The following is an 18,157-nucleotide window of genomic DNA, read 5'->3' on the forward strand; positions in this document are numbered from 1 at the left end:
ATCAATCAATATAATTAATAACACAAATATCCAACTAGTACTATGATTGTCTCGTCTGAGCAACACTAATTCATCAATTGATTCAATCAAAAACAATTTAAACCAACAGAGACATAATATTACACATTGTCTCGTCAACAATTGATTGTCCAAGTGGTCCAATGTGTTGACATAAACCCCAAAATCCTGGAGGTCTCGGGTTCGGTTCTCATACGTCTTTGTGAATTGTAGGTCTTTACGTTTAGTTACGTGGAGATAAAAACAAGGGTTTTTCTCGTATCAGTTCAAGTAGCGGTTCATCTAGAAGGGTTGAGTAGAGTTTTTGTGAAAGAAAAGAATATCATAATCAATACTACCATCATTTTCTAAAATTATGAAGATAATAATAACAATATGTCATGTTAAATTACTCTATAATATTAGGTGGTTGTTGACCTAAAATTTATTACTTAGGTATGTCTATGCCGTGTGAGGTTAGGTCACATGTTATACAACTCATCAAAAGATGAATCATACTTAACGTCCGTCTGTTATCTTTCTGTTAGTCAACTGTAACAATCAATAGCAGAAAACCTTAGTCCCATTATCTTTCAAGTCTATAAATATTGATCATTCTATCAGTATTCTTTCATCAATTCTCTTCACTCTCTCAACAAAATCTAAAGTATATATTAGCTAGCTCAGTCTTATTGAAGTATTCAAGAGTTTCTTTGTTATAATGCCTCAAGCTTTGAGATGGATGAACGGTAGTCCTTTAGGTGCACTTTCAACCGTTGCTGATATTGTCGATTATAGTTTACAGTTTGTAGATTACGTGACAAACGTCCATCCACGTAACAGATTACGCGCTATATGGAATATCGTTAATTTTAGAGGATATGGACCTTACGAGATGGCGCAGTTAAATTATTTAGCTAAGGCGTATAATGATGGTACTATAGATACGTTACCCAATTTATCAAGACGTTATGTCGATGATTATTATGACTTGACATCGAGTTATAATATTTCAGATCCTCATCCAAATGGTATTTATATGGAACATCCAACACATAAACCATTTGAAGCTTTACCAGAAATACCGTATTATCATCGAGCCAATAACAATTATAATTAATTGCCAACATCTGTTTGGTCAGTTAGTTATATATTATTCCGAAGACACGGAGGTCACGTGTTTAATTGGTGGTGGAGGTTAGGATTCATCATTTATTGGCTCGTGTTAAAAGATGTAAATAAAATAAACATAAGAATGTGTTTTCATCTCCAATTGTCATAAGGACTTCTATATGGCCTTTTGAGGTCTAAGATATCTTTGATGATGATAGTTATCGGGTTTATTTTGTTCATGTATTTATTCGTGATGTATCTGTTCAGAATCCATTGTAAAGAGCTTGATCTCTATAAACTCGGAGCTTATGAATAAGTGAGTCCTCTATTTCTAGTTTCATAATTTCATGTTAGTTGGCAGAAAAAATCTTCTTTGTATGGGCGCCTAGAGGATTTCCGAGGGGTGTCTCTATCTTCATGGGCAAGATGAGCCCCACTAAGAGGTCCAGATGGTCCTGTTTAGGGGCTGTCACGTTGCTTGTTTCTCGGTTGTACGTGGACTTGCACACACGTCAGATTCTTTGGTTTGTGTTTCAACACGAGCTGCCTCGCAGGCAAACGTTGAGATTGTACAGTTGAATGGGCTATTGCCATTTCGCATCCAGATGTAGGACGACAACATTTATCCTGACGTATCGTTAGCATGGGCTTAGGTCACTTGACACTCTACCTTTCGAGTCGAGAAACAGACCGGTTCTCGTCTTTCTGCATCCGAGACTAGGGTGTACCGTGTACGTGCTCAGACTCTCTTTGATGCAGGGGCACCCGGCGTGGAGACTTTTTCCATGACCGAACCCGGTCATGAACCAACCTGCCAGAGAGAGTAGATTTAGGAAGTCCTTATTTTAGTATGATTATTAGATAATTTAGGTTTAGGAAATTATGTTATTTTAATATTTCCAATAATTGGAAAGGTCCAGATTTGAGTCTAGTTATTTAGGCAGTTGCAGTATTTTAATTATTTAGGAAGTCTAATTCAGGTCTATCTAGGAAAGTCCAGAATCCTATAAAAGGGTATCTAGAGTTATTTGAGAGAAAAAACCCTTTGAAGTTTTAATAAAGTTGAGTATTTAGAGTTATTTGATCTTTATTTTCATCGTTCTTATTTAGTTATTTAATCTCTTTTAATTCCGCTGCGTTCTACATCACTCTTTCTCAAGGCCCATTTATACAACACAGTAGCTATTTCATGGGCCAGCCCTTGAAAACCCGTTAAAAGAAGAGTCGGTCTTTTATGGGCCCAAAATCAAAGGATAGAAATCAACCACCCATGATGGCATTAATTAGCCAACTCCAAACGGTACAATTATCACTTCAATTGTCAGAGCCCACCTCACAAGAGCGTCCAAAGTCTAAAGGCGCAATTTGATATTGCTCATCACGCCCCTGTAAATAGATTGACTCCAATCAATTCCGTTTGACTTCCGATGTCTATAGGAGTCTGCTTCGAATTGACAAGTCCAAGAGCCAGATAGAAGTCTGATACTTGTCTTCATCAATTCGAGAAAGTTTCGTTCTTTGTGTTTGGATTTATAATACGATGAAATGTTTGGATTTTTGTTATAAGGTCTAATCTTGATAAGAGAGAATTTTGAAAGAGAGGGTAGGCGCGAAGAGCAATTTTCAAAAGTGCCTTTAGCCCATACTCAAGTCTAAACTACATATGTAAAACTCAACCATAGCAACTGTCATATCTTTTGCGTGAATAGTATGAAATTTGGTCATATCTTCTCCGTGAATACTATGTGATTTGGCAAACAATAAATAATGTTATAGAACAAAATAAAGTAGTCACACTTTCGACAAAAGAAATTTATGTGACTGACTGTGATTTTGTGTTTCAGTAAATCTGAGTTAACGAAAACAAAAATTACATTAATCCACATAAAAGTTATGTCCAGAAGTTTGCTTAGTTTTTCTTGTTCTAAATTTTTCAAAAAACAAAACTTGAACTTGAGCTTTAAGCAAACTCAATGAAACCTCCTTTGTAAGAACACAACATTGTGTCAATCAAACTTGAGTGACAAAAACAGAAAAAAAAAAATATCGAAATTATTACAAGTCCTGCACTAGCACACTGGTAATCAGCTTAGGTGGTTAAATTGAGATTAAGAAATCCAATTTAAGAAGAATACAAAAATGTACCAACTTCCATCAATTATTTACAACAAAAATTACAGCTAGATACTTCACTAATTCATAAATTAACATTTTCACTGACACACATAATTCCGTTATCTCATTAACTAAAAGAAAAGGTAATCAATCCACTTTGTTTCAATTCTAAGCAAAAACAGACTTGTTTGTTCCCCATCCCCATCATCTATAAATACTACTCCTTGTATTCCATAATCCTCTCTATCTTCTTTCTCTCTCTCTAACTTTTCCATCAATACTATGTCATTTTTCACTACTCACTTCTTCTTCCTCTGTTCTTTCTTATTTCTTCCTCAAACAATCAAATCATGTCATGTCGTCGATCGAATCGGGTTACTTGGGTTCAAACAAAAAATCACTCAAGACCCTTCAAATTTGTTACAAACATGGACACCACTAACAGATTGTTGTAAAGATTGGGAAGGTATAAAATGTGATTCATCAAATGGAAGAGTTATAAGTATATCAAGACCAGGGTTTTACTCTGATTCTGATTTCATATCAGATACATCAATGTCTGGTACTATTTCGATTTCTCTCTCTCAACTAACATTCCTTCAAATTATAGACTTGAGTAATCTCAAAAACTTGAAAGGAATTATACCCAAACAACTTGGGAAGTTATCACATTTGACCCATATTTTTCTTGATTCAAATCAACTCTCTGGTTCGATTCCTTCTTCGTTTCGTAATCTTGTTAAACTCCAAAAACTTTATATTAGTAATAATCTTCTCTCTGGTTTAATACCTTCCTCTGTTTTTCAATCTTTAACTTTACTTTTAGAACTTGGGTTATCAAATAATGAATTATATGGTGGAATTCCAACTTCAATTGGTAATTTAAGTTCATTAACTAAACTTGATCTTCATTCTAATTATCTCTCTGGTTCTATACCAATGACCATTAAAGGTCTTAAGAATCTTAAGTACTTAGATTTATCCGAAAATCATTTGACAGGAAGTATTCCAATATCTATAGGTGAACTATCTAATTTGATTGTTCTTTATTTAAATCAAAACCATCTAAGTGGAAGCATTCCTTCTTCTATTTCAAGTATGGGTTCTCTTCAATTTTGTCAATTATCGGAAAACAGACTCACCGGAGTTTTACCAGCATCGATCGGAGAACTTCCAAATATTCAGAGACTTATTATTGAGAACAATAGGTTATCAGGGAAACTACCTGCAACTATTGGTCATCTAACTAGTCTTGTTCATATCTTCTTCTCTAACAACAAATTTATAGGTAAAATACCTTCAAGTTTTGGTAATCTTCGAAACCTTCAAACTCTTGATCTATCGAAAAATCGTCTTTCGGGTTCAATTCCTAGACAGTTAGCTAAATTACATCAATTGCAGACACTAGATTTGTCATTTAATCCTCTTCATTTAGTTAGAATACCACATTGGCTTACTAAACTCAATCTTTTTCGACTTAACTTAGCAAGAACTGGTTTAGTTGGAAGGCTACCCAAATGGTTAGCTTCGACTTCTATATCGATTCTTGATTTATCGAGCAACGGGTTATTGGGGAAATTACCTCCTTGGGTAGGAAACATGACGAATCTTTCGTTCCTTAACTTATCGAATAATGGGTTTCATTCATCTATACCACAAGAGTTCAAGAACCTTTCATTACTAATGGACCTTGATCTTCACTCAAACAAGCTAACAGGCAACTTGGGTGTGATATTTTCGAAAAGAACGAAAGACCCATTAGGCCATTTTAACTCAATCGATCTTTCTCGTAATCTTTTTGTTGGTCCAATTGATGAAGACATTGGAGATGAAGCATCAATGACATCTATTCAGGTACTAGTTTTATCTTATAATACTTTGGGTGGGTCAATACCAAAATCAGTTGGAAAATTGAGTGAACTTAAGAAGTTGGAGCTTAGAGGGAATGGTTTATTCGGAACAATACCGATTGAACTAGGAGAAGCTAAGTCATTAACGTCGTTAGTTTTATCGGATAACAATCTGAATGGAAGCATACCGGAGAAAGTATTAAACTTGGAAGGACTAAAAGAATTCGATGTTGCTGTGAATCGGCTTACGGGTCAGATACCTCATCATAGATCTGAAATACCTGCTTCTGCATTCATGAATAATCCTGGTCTTTGTGGAGCTCCACTTAAGTCCTGTAAACATATTTAAATTCTTTGCTATAAAAGTTGAGTAATTTGTTTTCTCTCATATGAATATCATAGTGGAATAGATAATGTCTCCATATATATATATATATATATATATATATATAAGAAGGCTCAAATTCCTAAACCCTCTTCGAACGCTTTTTATATTATCTCCCATGATCTGTTGCAGTTAAGTACTATAATAATATCTGACATAGTCCAATATATTCTTCCTAATAACTCCAAGAAGAAAGGGTTTCATCTTGATAAACTAGGATGCAAATAACCCCATTTGGGATATGTAACCGTTGAGTTATAGATTAATCGGAAGATAATGTAAGAAGATTCATTTCCAGTGTGAAAAAAAAAAACACATTTTTATTAAGAAGATTGAGGCTACAAAAGTAGACCTAAATAAGAAATAAGTGTCCGTCGAGAGTTAAAATTTCCATCAAGAGAAAGAGAGTTGACTCGAAAATAAAAACTATTAATTTGTTTTAAGTCTGGAGTAAGCTTTAACTTGTAACATCTTCTAGCATTACTCTTTTAGTAATTGGTCTTTTGTTTAGCTAGCTCGAGTTTTATATAGCTTGTGCTAGGTCCACACCATTTGAAGGAGCACTCACAACCTGAGCTATATCCACATTGTCAGTACTTTGGAATGTTCGGGCCTATTTGGAGCAGGGTTGAACTCAGCCATTAGAAAAAAGAACCTCAATCATCTCGTCTAGTTCATCTCTCTAAATCGTGTTCATCCATGCCTTACTATCAGCCTAACCAAAAGCTTGACTGTCTGACAGAATATCAAGGTTGGTGTATAAACTATGCATCCAATATGTCTCAAAACAAAATGGTAACAATAGTAAATGAAGAAAACGCAAAGGCGAGTATAATCAAATGCTTGATGTTTGAAGCTTTCATTGTCATTCTTCTGTACATAACAATGTAACTAAAAAGGAAAACATACAAAACTTTTCCGGGTTATATATAAACACAATGCTAAATCTGCCATTCAAATTTCAGAAGTTCCTCTTAGCCTCTCCACCATTCTTCATCTCTCCTCTTCTTTTAAATTACTTTTGTGTTGTCTTTTATTTTACAATCCTCCAAGTAGAGAGAGAAAGAGAACATGAAATACCGATATAAATTGAGCTACGTACAGGCCGATTTAATGAAAGAATTGAACCCAATAATACATGGGAAACTACAAACAAGTTGGTTTATGACTGATGAAATTGATGACCCACCTGCATAAAATAAAATAACTGTGTCAAAAGTTTGATTCTTTTCTTCTCTCCTTGAAAAGTTTGTTGTTAAAAGATAACTGTCAGGAACAAACCTTTATCAAAAGGACACATTATGCTTTTTCAAGAAGGAAAAGCAAAGATCCTGTCTGAAATACTTGTTCGACAAAGTGGGCACTCGGAACAAGCAAGTGAACAAGGCTTACACACTGCAGAAGAGTACACAATACACAGTAAAGTCATTATAACGTTAAAAAAAAGAACTGGTTGAAATGAATCATTTATCTGTATGGTTATATGTATGTGTTTTATTGTTCTAGGAATGAAGTCACGAGGAAATGTAGAAAATTAATGTGCATGTTCTGGTTTTTCTGAAAGACGAGTCTTGGCCATCCCTCTAGAACGTGCAGTTTTCTCTACATATGTGGAAACAGTAGAAAATCATATCTAATTCTAGAGTTCGCTTTACGATTTCAGATGCACCTGATATTGAAGGTGTAGTTATTTAGATCTGCGCAATCAATGATCATAGTTTTGGGAGGAAAATAATGATCACTTACAGCAGAAATGCCGACATGGGAGAAGAAGTGTTGCAGTTGGTGCTTCGAAGCATACTTTACACACATGAGTACTATTTGTATCCTCATGCCCTATGACTTCGAGCTTCTTTTCCTTCATTTCTTGCATGCGAGCCTGAATGCAATGAAATCAATTAGGAAGAATTATTACCTCGCTCGTCAAGTATCAAACAAATCAGGACTTGTGAGGAGACTCTTGAAAACCAAACCCGCAAGAATAAGAAATCTGCAAAAATCAGAAGATGAAGCTACATTCAATTTTACCTTCAACCGAACAACAAATGGTTCTAGCTCTGACCCATCATGAACCGGTTTTGTACTATCTGAGACTTGAATTTCTGTAGAAGTAGTCTCGGCATCTTGGATCTCATTTGTTTTAGGATCATCTTCGAGGTCTATTTCCTCACGTGATCTTTCATCGGTACTCTTCTCTGCTACTTTTTCTGCCTCTTTCTTTAACTTTGCAACAAGCACCCACATGCTTGCTAACTCGTTTTCGAGCTCTGCTTCTCTTTGCTTACACTCATCAATATTCTTCTTATATTCTTCTTCCACCATTTCTTTTTCTGCCAAAGCTGCTTCAAGAGCTGCTTCTCTTTGTTTTCTAGCCTGTAACTCCATCTTAAAGTCGTTTGGATCAAGACTCCAATACTCAGCATCATCATATACTGCTCCAGGATGTTCATTACCCCTGCTAGAGAGTCGGCCTTTTCTTCCAAGCTTTGTGCTGTCATTCTTGCTTTCTGAATACTTCCGTGCTAAACCATTACCACCATGGATACCAGAGCTTCTAGAGTAAGCTGATTCTTCTGCAGCTAATAGTTCTTTTGCTTGTCTTGCATTCTGTATTGAAAGCTTGGTGACTTCACCCGCCAAATTTTTAAGTTCAACAGCAGCAGCTGACGCCAACTCCTTCGCATAAGAAGCTTCTTCAGCCAACTTCTGATTCTGTACACGTAATCCACTGTTCTCTTCTATAAGCTGAATGTGTTCTAGGCTTAGTTTCTCGTTCTGCATCTCCTGTTACATATAGCAAAATCAGTTGTAGAAGTCGATAAAGAATTAGAGGTTTTTTAATCTCACTGTGCATTCAGATGAAAGCAGATTGTGGAAACTGACACTGACCTGAGACTGAATTTTCTTTCTCAACTCATCAATATATTCTTCAGATACATGATCAGAAGCTAAAGGTGATTTATCACTCATGACGGATGCCAATTGCTGTTCCAGTAGGAATACTCTGTCTTGCAACTCCTTATTCTCGGAACACTGTAAATGAAAGAAAAAAACTAGTTAAACAAAAACATTAAACAAAAAATGGAGCGATTTTCGAGTACAAGAGCTTTTTATGTTAATAGTGTGCTCAGTAGTACCGACCAACTGAAGGGCAATAGAGGTCTAATAACTAAATCCTACACAACTAATAGTATCTGAAGTATTCACCAATCACCAGTAGAAATAAAGACAATCATAAAGCGAAAAGAAAGTATCATGGTTGAATTACCTTATCCTGCAGCTGATCCTGGAGAATGTGGTTGTCTGCCGATCTTAGCTGCATTATAGCCCAAAGAGTTTGAAGTTAAGCTTATGACAGTAGTAAGTGCATTATACTGATCACTATTTTATATCACAGAAAGCAATCAGATTCGGAGTTAAAATCAGTCACCTCTAGCTCAAAATCCTTCTCACTGCACTGACTCGTCAACTTCATAATTGTCTGCATAGGTAAAGTTATTAAGTTAGTTGCAGAAATGCAGAGAACAATAATATATTCAAATTTAAGTACACAAAATGAAGTAGAAGAGCAAGCCACCTGCTGCATGTCAGAAATTGAAGCACTACTAACTGAAGCCTCGCCGCACTCATTGATACGCTTCTCTAAGACCATCATATGCCTCTTCTTTTCTTGAATTTCAGATTCCAAGTTCTTAATCTGCAAATTAGAAAATGTAAGGCTAACTGTAAAGCAGATGTATGAACCACATAATTCATGCGCATAGTGAGGTAATATTAATACAGTAACATAATAACATAAACATCACAAGCAGTAAACAATTATTGGTTAGAACATAAATCTATTCTAATCAATATTAATCTTAAAAATATACCCAATTAGACAAACTATCTAAGACATTTGAGCTATAAGCAAATAACCAACTGAAAACATCCTATATGCACCAAGAAACCAGTACCAGACCCTCAGTAAGAAGCTGTATCAAGGAAGCATGCCAAGGAAGATTTTATGGTAAAAGCCAGGACTATGGGTTTCTCCAACTGTATTAGCCGTGACATACATATATATGCAGATACGCCCCGAAGGGAAATTTCATTGAACTTACATGATACTTTGCTCATATATTGGAAATTCTGAGTGTACTAATGATGGGCACCGTCAAATAGGCTATAAGTGGTTAACTTGATGGATAAGCAACCTCAGAATTTATATAGCCGACACAGGATAATATTGCCGGAATATCATTTTTCAGCAATCAAAATACAGAAGCATCATTTATTAAAACAAGAAATTTAAAACCTGCTAGCAAAAGTACAACCACTTCTTTAGGCAAAGTGAAATGTTTAGACTTTAGATTGAAAGAGGAACTTGCACCTGTGTCTGCATTCCATCGGGGTCACTTGCAGAGTGCTCCATCAAGCGCTTCAGAGTACTTGAGCTAAAAGCAATCTCTCCAGCAAGCATTTTAGACTGTTCAACTAGTAAATCCATCTGGTCTGACATAGTCATTCCAGCCTAAAATACCACAAGAAAGACAAGAGTATTAGAATTGTTAAAAGTAGACTAAGATTTTATATATCTCAACCGCAATGGCTAAAGCACAATGAGTCAATGATTGATGATTTTCTGCATCAGGTAGTATCACGGGAAGCTACTTCGATTTGTGCATTGCCTTCACTGTTGGATTTGTCACTCCAGCAGAGCCCAGGCCATTACAATTTACCCTATAATGATTACATAAACTGGATATAAGAGGATAGTAGACATACTATTGACAGCATAGAACCACCGATAAGTTCCCCCACTTGATTTGATTCGCCTTCTGGTGGAACTGACACAGCAGAAGGTGGGGAATTCTGGTTCTCGCTCTCTAAAAGCACCGGGGAACCCTCTTGCAAGACAAGTTTCTGAGAGCAAACAATCATAAGATCATTAATATACAATAATATATTATATATCTAATGATTTAAACAGGCACGTAGGAAATGGAACATGAGACAGACTTCAATAGGATGCATGAATGTTCAGGAATTGGTATCCAGCGGCAGGAATTGGTATCCAATGGCGATATATGAGAGAAGCAGACAATGGAGACATTGACAAACATTTAAGAATAAGAGTTTCTTCGGCAAAACTGAACAATTTAGAACTACCGTAATATAAGTCACAGGAAGTCTTTTGGTGCAAATCATCTTAAGTTTTTAACTGTTTTCTAGCTAAATGCCATTATGATTTTTTCGCTGGTGTAACTTTATATACTACTACCCTGAAGAACTACAAAAAAGTTACTTCAAACTAACAGGTTAGCAAAATTATATGCCTCTTGGAAGCTCAAAACTGCAAAATTGGTAAAACATAGAGAACAAAGACTCTTTCCCAGAGAAATTTCTAGATAGATTTTTTCAGTGTAAACTTACATCATCTTCACAGAGAGAAAGAGTCTGTTGATGACTCGGGGGGTCACTCAAGCATCCAGGAATTGAATTCTTCGTGGAAACAAGTATAAGCTTGGTTAGCCTTTGAATCCTGCTCATGAGAGCTGCTTTTGCTTCCTCTTCTTCCTCTAATCTCGATTGCATTTTCACTTGACCCAGTTCTAACTATTAAAAGAAAAGCAGAGAAAAAAGTGTTCAATGCCATAAACTAAAAAAAATTATTTGCTTCAAAGACTGACACCTTGCTTTATAAAACAAATGAAACCAAATAATTATTGATACATATAAAAAACAAAGAGAAGTTATATATATATCTATATATACAGAGAGAAGTTGAAAATATAGTATAGAAAAAACCTGTTGCTTCAAGCTCATGATCTCCTCATGACTGACACCTACAACCACTCCCTTCTTTATCTGGTCAAGTTCTTGTTTGAGGCTCATGATTTCCCTTTGATACTTTTTAATCAAGGACTTCTCATCAATAATCTGAAAAATCAAAATTCCAGCAACTGTTAACTTAATCCCCTACCTACATGACTTGTGAACACTTTTTGTCGAGAACCATAATACAAACTAAATAATAAATGATATTTACCGTGTTACGGGAAGCCAAAATTTCTACTCGTTTTGCCCTGCTTGCGAACTTTAATGTGTTGTGAGTTTCCTCCATATTACTTGATGCAGGAGTGACTGTGCATATGAGCTGTAAAAGATCCTTAACTTAGTATTGTTCGTTGCAGTTCAAGATATGAAGCTACATATAACATAACTAAATTATCTTTGCAATCTGCGAAGATCAATTTTGCAGTATGAACAACCAAAATATGTACTTCCATGTACGCGAGTACAAAATTCACGTTTGAAACATTTCTGAACTTACCGAAACATGCCCATGGCCACTCAATGAAGATTGCAGAAGACGAGTGAGCTTAGAATCACGATACGGGACATGATAAGCTTTCCCCTCGCTCAGCTTGCCAATTACCTTCACATTTCAAACTGATATCAATACATGCTCTTTGATAACAAATGAATATTAATTCACAATTTAACAATTTGGTGCAAAGCCAATCTATGACCTCGTAACTCATGAACTCCTTAATGAAGTTTCTAACAGTACAACCGTGAATTGTGACTATGATAGAGATAAAAAGGAAAAACAAGAAAAACAAAAAGAACCTCAATGGCTAGAAATGCCCACAAAAGAACAAAGAGCCTGTGGAGTCTAGTTATAAATCTTGGAGAGTGACAGGCACAGATGAAATCACAATCCAAGATCTATGTTACAAACTTCAAATTATTGAAATCGAGACATGTGCATAAATATTATGCAGCACTTTCAACTTAAAGCCAAATATTACTTATCAAAGGGTATAAGGTGCATTTGTTTCCACAAATACAGCTGGAGGTAATTTAGCAAAAGTAGGGTATGACTGTATGAGCAAAATTTCATCTTAGTATACAAGAGTTGTAACTCACAGTTCCAAGGGTTAACAGACTTTTGTTTATATAAGCTCCTTCTTTTCTCCTGAGCCCGGTTGTTTCAGTTTTTGAACTCTCGGACCCTGCTAAATCAATCAAATTCTACAACAACAAAATGAAACAAAATAGTGAGGGGGACGACAAGTTGGAGGACAATTCAGGGTTCTAACTAGTGAAAGATGTTAACATACAAGTTGAGAGAATATCACTCCATCATATTCGTCGCCTCGGGCACTACTTTCAATCATCTGCAGTAATATACAAGGGAATAGGATTAAAGAAAGGAATCGATATACACAACAATAAAAGTAAATTTACAGAAAATAGAAGCAAAAAAGAAACCGCTTGATGAAAGCAAAAAAAAAACATAAGAGTGAATAACTAAACAACAAAATTTTGTGCTCAAATTCATAAGAAGACGCATGTGAATTATGATTTCTGAAGTCGGTAAAAACATAAATCTGTTTGACAAATATGAAGGAGAGACTGGGGTATACTAAACAAGATACTGTGAACGGGTCAAATTTGTAACTAACAACTTACCATAGTGAAAATGGTATGACTTCGGCTACTAAATAGATTGAAGTTATTTGAGCCCACGTGACGATGCTCTGCAATCATCACATAAGAGGTTAGAAACCAAATACCAAAACGAAATCTTAACCAAAAGATTATATAAAAACTAAGTACGACAGTAGAAATATTCATAAACTACCTTCTCCAGCTGCAATAAACGAAAGTGCATGCCCAGGAGATAAAACAACTTCCTCCTTTATGCCCTCAACATAAGTACCCTGCAACTTGGACAATTAGTATCGAAGGAGAAATGAAAAGCAAACAGAAGAGGTACAATTGACTTCCGAAAGAAAGAAAGGTGTCCAACTACCACAGGGCCCACTATCATAGCCAAGTGGCCACTGGAGCAATGTGGGCAGTAGCACTTTTTTTATTGTCAATGGCAGATCAACAACTTACTATGGTTTAAAAGTCCATTTGTTGTTAAGATTTAAAGTAGAGTCTATACTTAACTAAATACCTAATCCGTTTCAAGTTTGAAGATAAGTTGCTTAACAAGTCTTTTAGCCCAAGGACTCTGGTAGGTCGGCCAGGCCTACGGCCACTCGAGTGCTATAGATCGCACTCACAGTTATTGTCTTGATTAATGAAAAGCCTAGCTGCCGAATATTTTCTATTTCATGCTAATTTAATAGCTATCTTCGTATATTCTAGTCATAGTTATTCTGCATGTGCTACTTTAAGGTATCCATACATTGGTATGTATAGAACTGATGATAGCAACAGAGTAAAGGAGATAAAGATTCAAACCTGTGAATCTTCTCTCACGCGCAAGTTCTGTCCTGTCGGGTCAAGCAAGTCATTTATCACCTGGAAGAAGGAAGGTAGAATAAAATTTCACAACCGATCATTTTTATTGAAGGAACACTGGAATGGCGAATTTCAATGAAATGCAAATGCTCAAAATATCAAGCGTCTGAATAGAAGGAACAGATGGGATCTTATCCAGTTGTGTAAATTCACATAAAACCATTCAGTTTGTAGAACTACTAACCTCATTATAAATTTCAAGATAAGACACGCGGAGTAGGAACTCTCTTCCTGGAGTCTGCAAGGAGATCGGTGTAATTATGTCAGCAATGGATATACACTGACTCCAGAAACCAGCATTAATTAAAGTGTGATATGAAGATATTTCCTTAAAAGCAGAAAGACATACATCTTGGATGATTCTAAAAACGTCCTTGATAGCCAGTGGTATAATACCAGGAGAATTCTGGTCTCCCTGCAAAAGTTTTAAACGAAAAGGTATCAAACCCATTATAGACTTGCAAGTTGCAAAACAAGAAAAAACATCTACAGTTGAAATTTTAGATATGCATGATTTTGAATTATTGTATCGTTACTTAGAGGATAACATAGCATAGGTACATTTATCATCAGACTCATCACATATGCTTCAGTTATAGGTACATAATTATGTCGAAACAATATTTAACTTTAACTATATTATTACAACAACTAGGAATAGAAGACATTATGCGATTATCTATTACACAGAAATGGGCATCAAATTCGAACTTAAATCGACTTTGGGCATCTCCAATGCTAGGATAGGCCCTGCTTCTATCTTTGGTCTTTACACGGACTTGTTTGTGTGAAACTGAATAGTAGCTAGGTTCTGTAGAGACTTATCCGTCCAAACTAGATCGCACATTGTCATTTTCCTAAAGAAAATACCAGTTGCTTGGAGCAAGTAGATGGCTCGTTATCTCAGAAATATTATATGAAGTAGGATAATTAGTTTCGATTATCACTCATCTTACAATAGATATTTCAAGACTAGAAACCAACTCGATGGGCTATTAATTTAAGATTCATTAAAACTTGTACCAACAGATATGTTCAGGATTCAACATTCAGCAAGAGGATAATTGCAGAGACAAAATCAAAAGTTGGAGATTTAGGGAATTACATGCATCGTATGCGTCTTCCCACTACTCGTAACACCATATGCAAAAACTGTCCCTGCAAGAATGAGCATGAATACTTCCACTTAGTAAGCTATCCAATATAGTTAGTTCCATTTAGTTAGATTGAGTACTAATAGCAATAATCGTGTTTCACAGTACAACTAAATCAGACATTTCGAATTGGGAAGTATAATAAGTCTGAAATAGACACTTTAGGCAGGATATCGTACCATTTACACCCTCCATTGACGACTTAATAACGGGTCGAGCAGCAACATCATACACATCTTGTGAAACCGTCGACGGTCCAAATACTTTATCTGAAACACAAAAATTCATGAACTTTGTGTAAAAGGAATTAAGCAAACACTCTGTCGACCCCAAATAGGAAAGACACTCAAATTAACTATCTCGCTTTACAGTTCAAAGTATCAAGTTGCATTAATATCGGTGTGTTTAAGTGAAAATTAACATAATAATTAGGTACATTTCTGGATATAAATTCAGAAGCAATACCAAATGCATAAGCAATTGCTGGATTATGTTCATTCCGAACAATTTTATCACCATCTGGATACCAAGCAATTTCATCTCCACGTTGAAATTCCCTCTCACTACAAACAAAAAAAAAACCAAATTTATCAGTTCATTAACAAAATGAACTTACTGAAACCCTAAATCCCCAAATATTAACTCATAAAAGTAACAGATCTAACAAAAAATCATCCAGATCTATATATCTTTACCTCAAAGGTCTAAATCTAACAGTAACAGATATACTATCACCAGATGCAGAAGTATCAATAGTCTCAGGACCAATGAGTTCATCACCACCGATTGGAATATTACTTCCATACTCAACTAATCCATTGTACATTGGATCATTTTGTCCATGAATCGGAGTCATAGATCCACTATTGCCGATTCCATTACCGGATCCGTAAAGTGATGAAGAAGATGATGAAGAACAAGACCTAGGAAGAATAGTGTTTTTCCCGTTCATGATGATTGATGAAGATGAAGATGTTGAGTATGAAGAAGTTGATGATTTTTTGTTATTACTGAGAGGTGAGTTACTTCTTTTTTTTCTTCCCGATGAAGAACCGGCCATTGATCGATTAATCCACCATTAAAACCGATTAAAATCTCTTCTTCCGTACAGAAGAAGAAGAAGAAGAAGAAACCTAGAGAGAGAGAGAGAATGTGGGTAGTAGTAGTACTAGTTGTTTCACATGCTCCAAATAGAGAGGAGGAGAGGAAGAAGTAGAGGTGGGGTTCAAAAGCAAGCAACAAATCTCAGAGAGAGAGAGAAAGAAATGAATAAGCTTAATAAATTAGGTTTAAGAAGAAGAAGGTGTTATTGGTGGTAGTTCCTTCATTTTCAAGACAAGCCAGAATTACAGAACAAGAGAGAGAAACCTAGAGAGAGAGAGACTCTGACTGAGAGAGAAAGGTGAAGATTTTTAGTGAAATTTCATTTTTTTTGGTTTGGACAAATTATTTTTGAGTTATTTTTTGTGGACACCTAATTTGTGACCAGCTTCCTTTTTAACCCTCTGATTCATATTAATTCAAAACCAGTGGACTTTCTTCTAAATCAGAAACCGCCGGTCTGATTTAACTGTTCGTTTTTTCATTTCTTTTAGTACTCTTCCTCTAAAATGTCTTGTTTCTTATAATACTCTTCCTCTAAAAATTAATTTTCACTTATCTCTTGTTTTTTTTCTTCTCTGTTGTCTGAAAATCAGTCTCTGCCAGACTGCCAACGACCTTTATGAATTTTCTTTCGTTTCACATTTTTCTCTATCTATTTTGCAGATCGGGAGAAGATTGTGTATATCTGCACTGACAACGATTTGTTGTTGCTAGTTTTTCGTTCTCGACAACCACTTCCACTTGTCAAGCGTCAGAGAACAGACAAAAAAAAATGAAGATCAATTTCTACATGAAAAACGATGTAGGAAATGAAAATTCAATGGTAAAAGTTCACTTACGGGTTAAATTAATTAATTAAAGGGGCTAAAAGGAAAGTTTGTCATAAACTAAGGAGTCGAACAGAATATAACCCTTATTAGTTCTTATTTGGGAAAGATAAAAAGTAATTTACCTCGTGATGAAGGGGTTTGGAAAAGATCAAAGTAAAATAGTTTTCTTATTGTCAGTTTTAATTTTTCAAGTGAATTTAATATATATTTATTAATAATAGTAATAGTTTAAATGATATACTGACGTGTCAAAATGAGCTGACGTGGGCGGCGTGGTTAGTGTTTTAAATTTGTGTGGTTTTGGGGTGAAAGATTCTTTTACCGCGCTTTTTTTCAATCTCAACTTTTTAAAAAATTAACCCGGAAGTGGGGACGGGATAGGTATGGAAATTTCGGCTTTGATAGCTTCGGTTCCTAAATATGGGGGATCCAACGGATGTGGCTTAATCAATCGGATTGATTTGTAAATATTGAGATAAGTGAATAGTAGAGAGAAATTATTAAAGCAAATGATGGATTTTTCTATGTTTTTGGGTGTGGAATTTTGAGATTTCTATTTCACAAACAGAAAAGAATTAAGGACATATCATAATTTAATGTCCTGAAAGCACATTATAAAAAGATCTTCTGAAACTATATAAAGACGAATATTATGGGGTCATGTAATACGATTTCACATTCTTTTGAGTAGTATGTTCGGAAACGTTAGGGTAATTCATTAGATTACTTAAGGATGGTCAGTCAACTCATATTCATATACTCCGTAGTTGAGGTGGCCTTTGAAATTTTGACCAAAATCTGCTTTTTGTATAGGACACCCCAGTTATATGACAGACTGGTGATCCTCTAAGTAATCCAATGAGTAACCCTAACCTTTTTCGTGGTATGTTAGGTCCTCTCATTGATAGGACCTTCTAGATCAATGTGTCCCTCAGTCGAACAAGGTAGCAAATTTAATCGGTTCTATCTATTCAATTATACATTTTTATCTTATAAACACAAAACAACACCTAATGAAGTAATTTTTCATTTGTTGTAAGTCAATAAACTTTGTTGCTTTAAAGTTCTATAGTGAACAATGACGTTAATTATTCAAGCATCAACTTACTTAACAAATCTCTCAACAACAAAAAAAAAACTTACTTAACGAAGAAACTTCTTAGCTTGTACTGCCATGATAATAATTGTTTAAGTTATAAAAGAACCTCTGTCAAACTTCAAACTCATACACGAGTATGTGACAGAAACGGAAAATATGGAAAGAGAAGCAAATGGACAAAGCCCAAAAAGAGAAATTAGTTGGGA

The 18,157-nt window shown here is 35.3% G+C and overlaps 2 protein-coding genes across 2 annotated transcripts; one reads left to right on the top strand and one right to left on the bottom strand.

The window, feature by feature from the left end:
* Window positions 1-3,470: 3,470 nt before the first annotated feature.
* LOC147535617 (uncharacterized) lies at window positions 3,471-5,463 on the top strand. The gene has a single exon (XM_086645014.1). The coding sequence runs from the start codon at window positions 3,508-3,510 to the stop codon at window positions 5,422-5,424; it is 1,917 nt and encodes a 638-aa protein (XP_086501140.1). The 5' UTR covers window positions 3,471-3,507; the 3' UTR covers window positions 5,425-5,463.
* An 829-nt stretch (window positions 5,464-6,292) lies between these two features.
* Window positions 6,293-16,558, bottom strand: LOC147535618 (kinesin-like protein KIN-7D, mitochondrial). Its single transcript, XM_086645012.1, has 25 exons — window positions 15,614-16,558; window positions 15,384-15,481; window positions 15,098-15,187; window positions 14,870-14,922; window positions 14,114-14,179; window positions 13,949-14,002; window positions 13,705-13,764; window positions 13,094-13,172; window positions 12,922-12,989; window positions 12,570-12,626; window positions 12,376-12,480; window positions 11,777-11,881; window positions 11,492-11,599; window positions 11,251-11,382; window positions 10,876-11,058; window positions 10,228-10,365; window positions 9,833-9,973; window positions 9,038-9,157; window positions 8,891-8,941; window positions 8,729-8,776; window positions 8,350-8,493; window positions 7,489-8,244; window positions 7,207-7,339; window positions 6,742-6,855; window positions 6,293-6,649 (listed from the first exon to the last, which is right to left on the bottom strand). Exons 1-24 carry the CDS (start codon window positions 15,976-15,978, stop codon window positions 6,770-6,772), a joined length of 3,240 nt encoding a protein of 1,079 aa, XP_086501138.1. The 5' UTR covers window positions 15,979-16,558; the 3' UTR covers window positions 6,293-6,649; window positions 6,742-6,769.
* Between the last annotated feature and the right edge of the window lie 1,599 nt (window positions 16,559-18,157).

Source organism: Eschscholzia californica, unplaced genomic scaffold (genome assembly GCF_041429995.1).
Source record: "Eschscholzia californica isolate CP2 unplaced genomic scaffold, dmEscCali1.0.p SCAF_56, whole genome shotgun sequence".
In the NCBI taxonomy this organism is placed as follows: domain Eukaryota; kingdom Viridiplantae; phylum Streptophyta; class Magnoliopsida; order Ranunculales; family Papaveraceae; genus Eschscholzia; species Eschscholzia californica.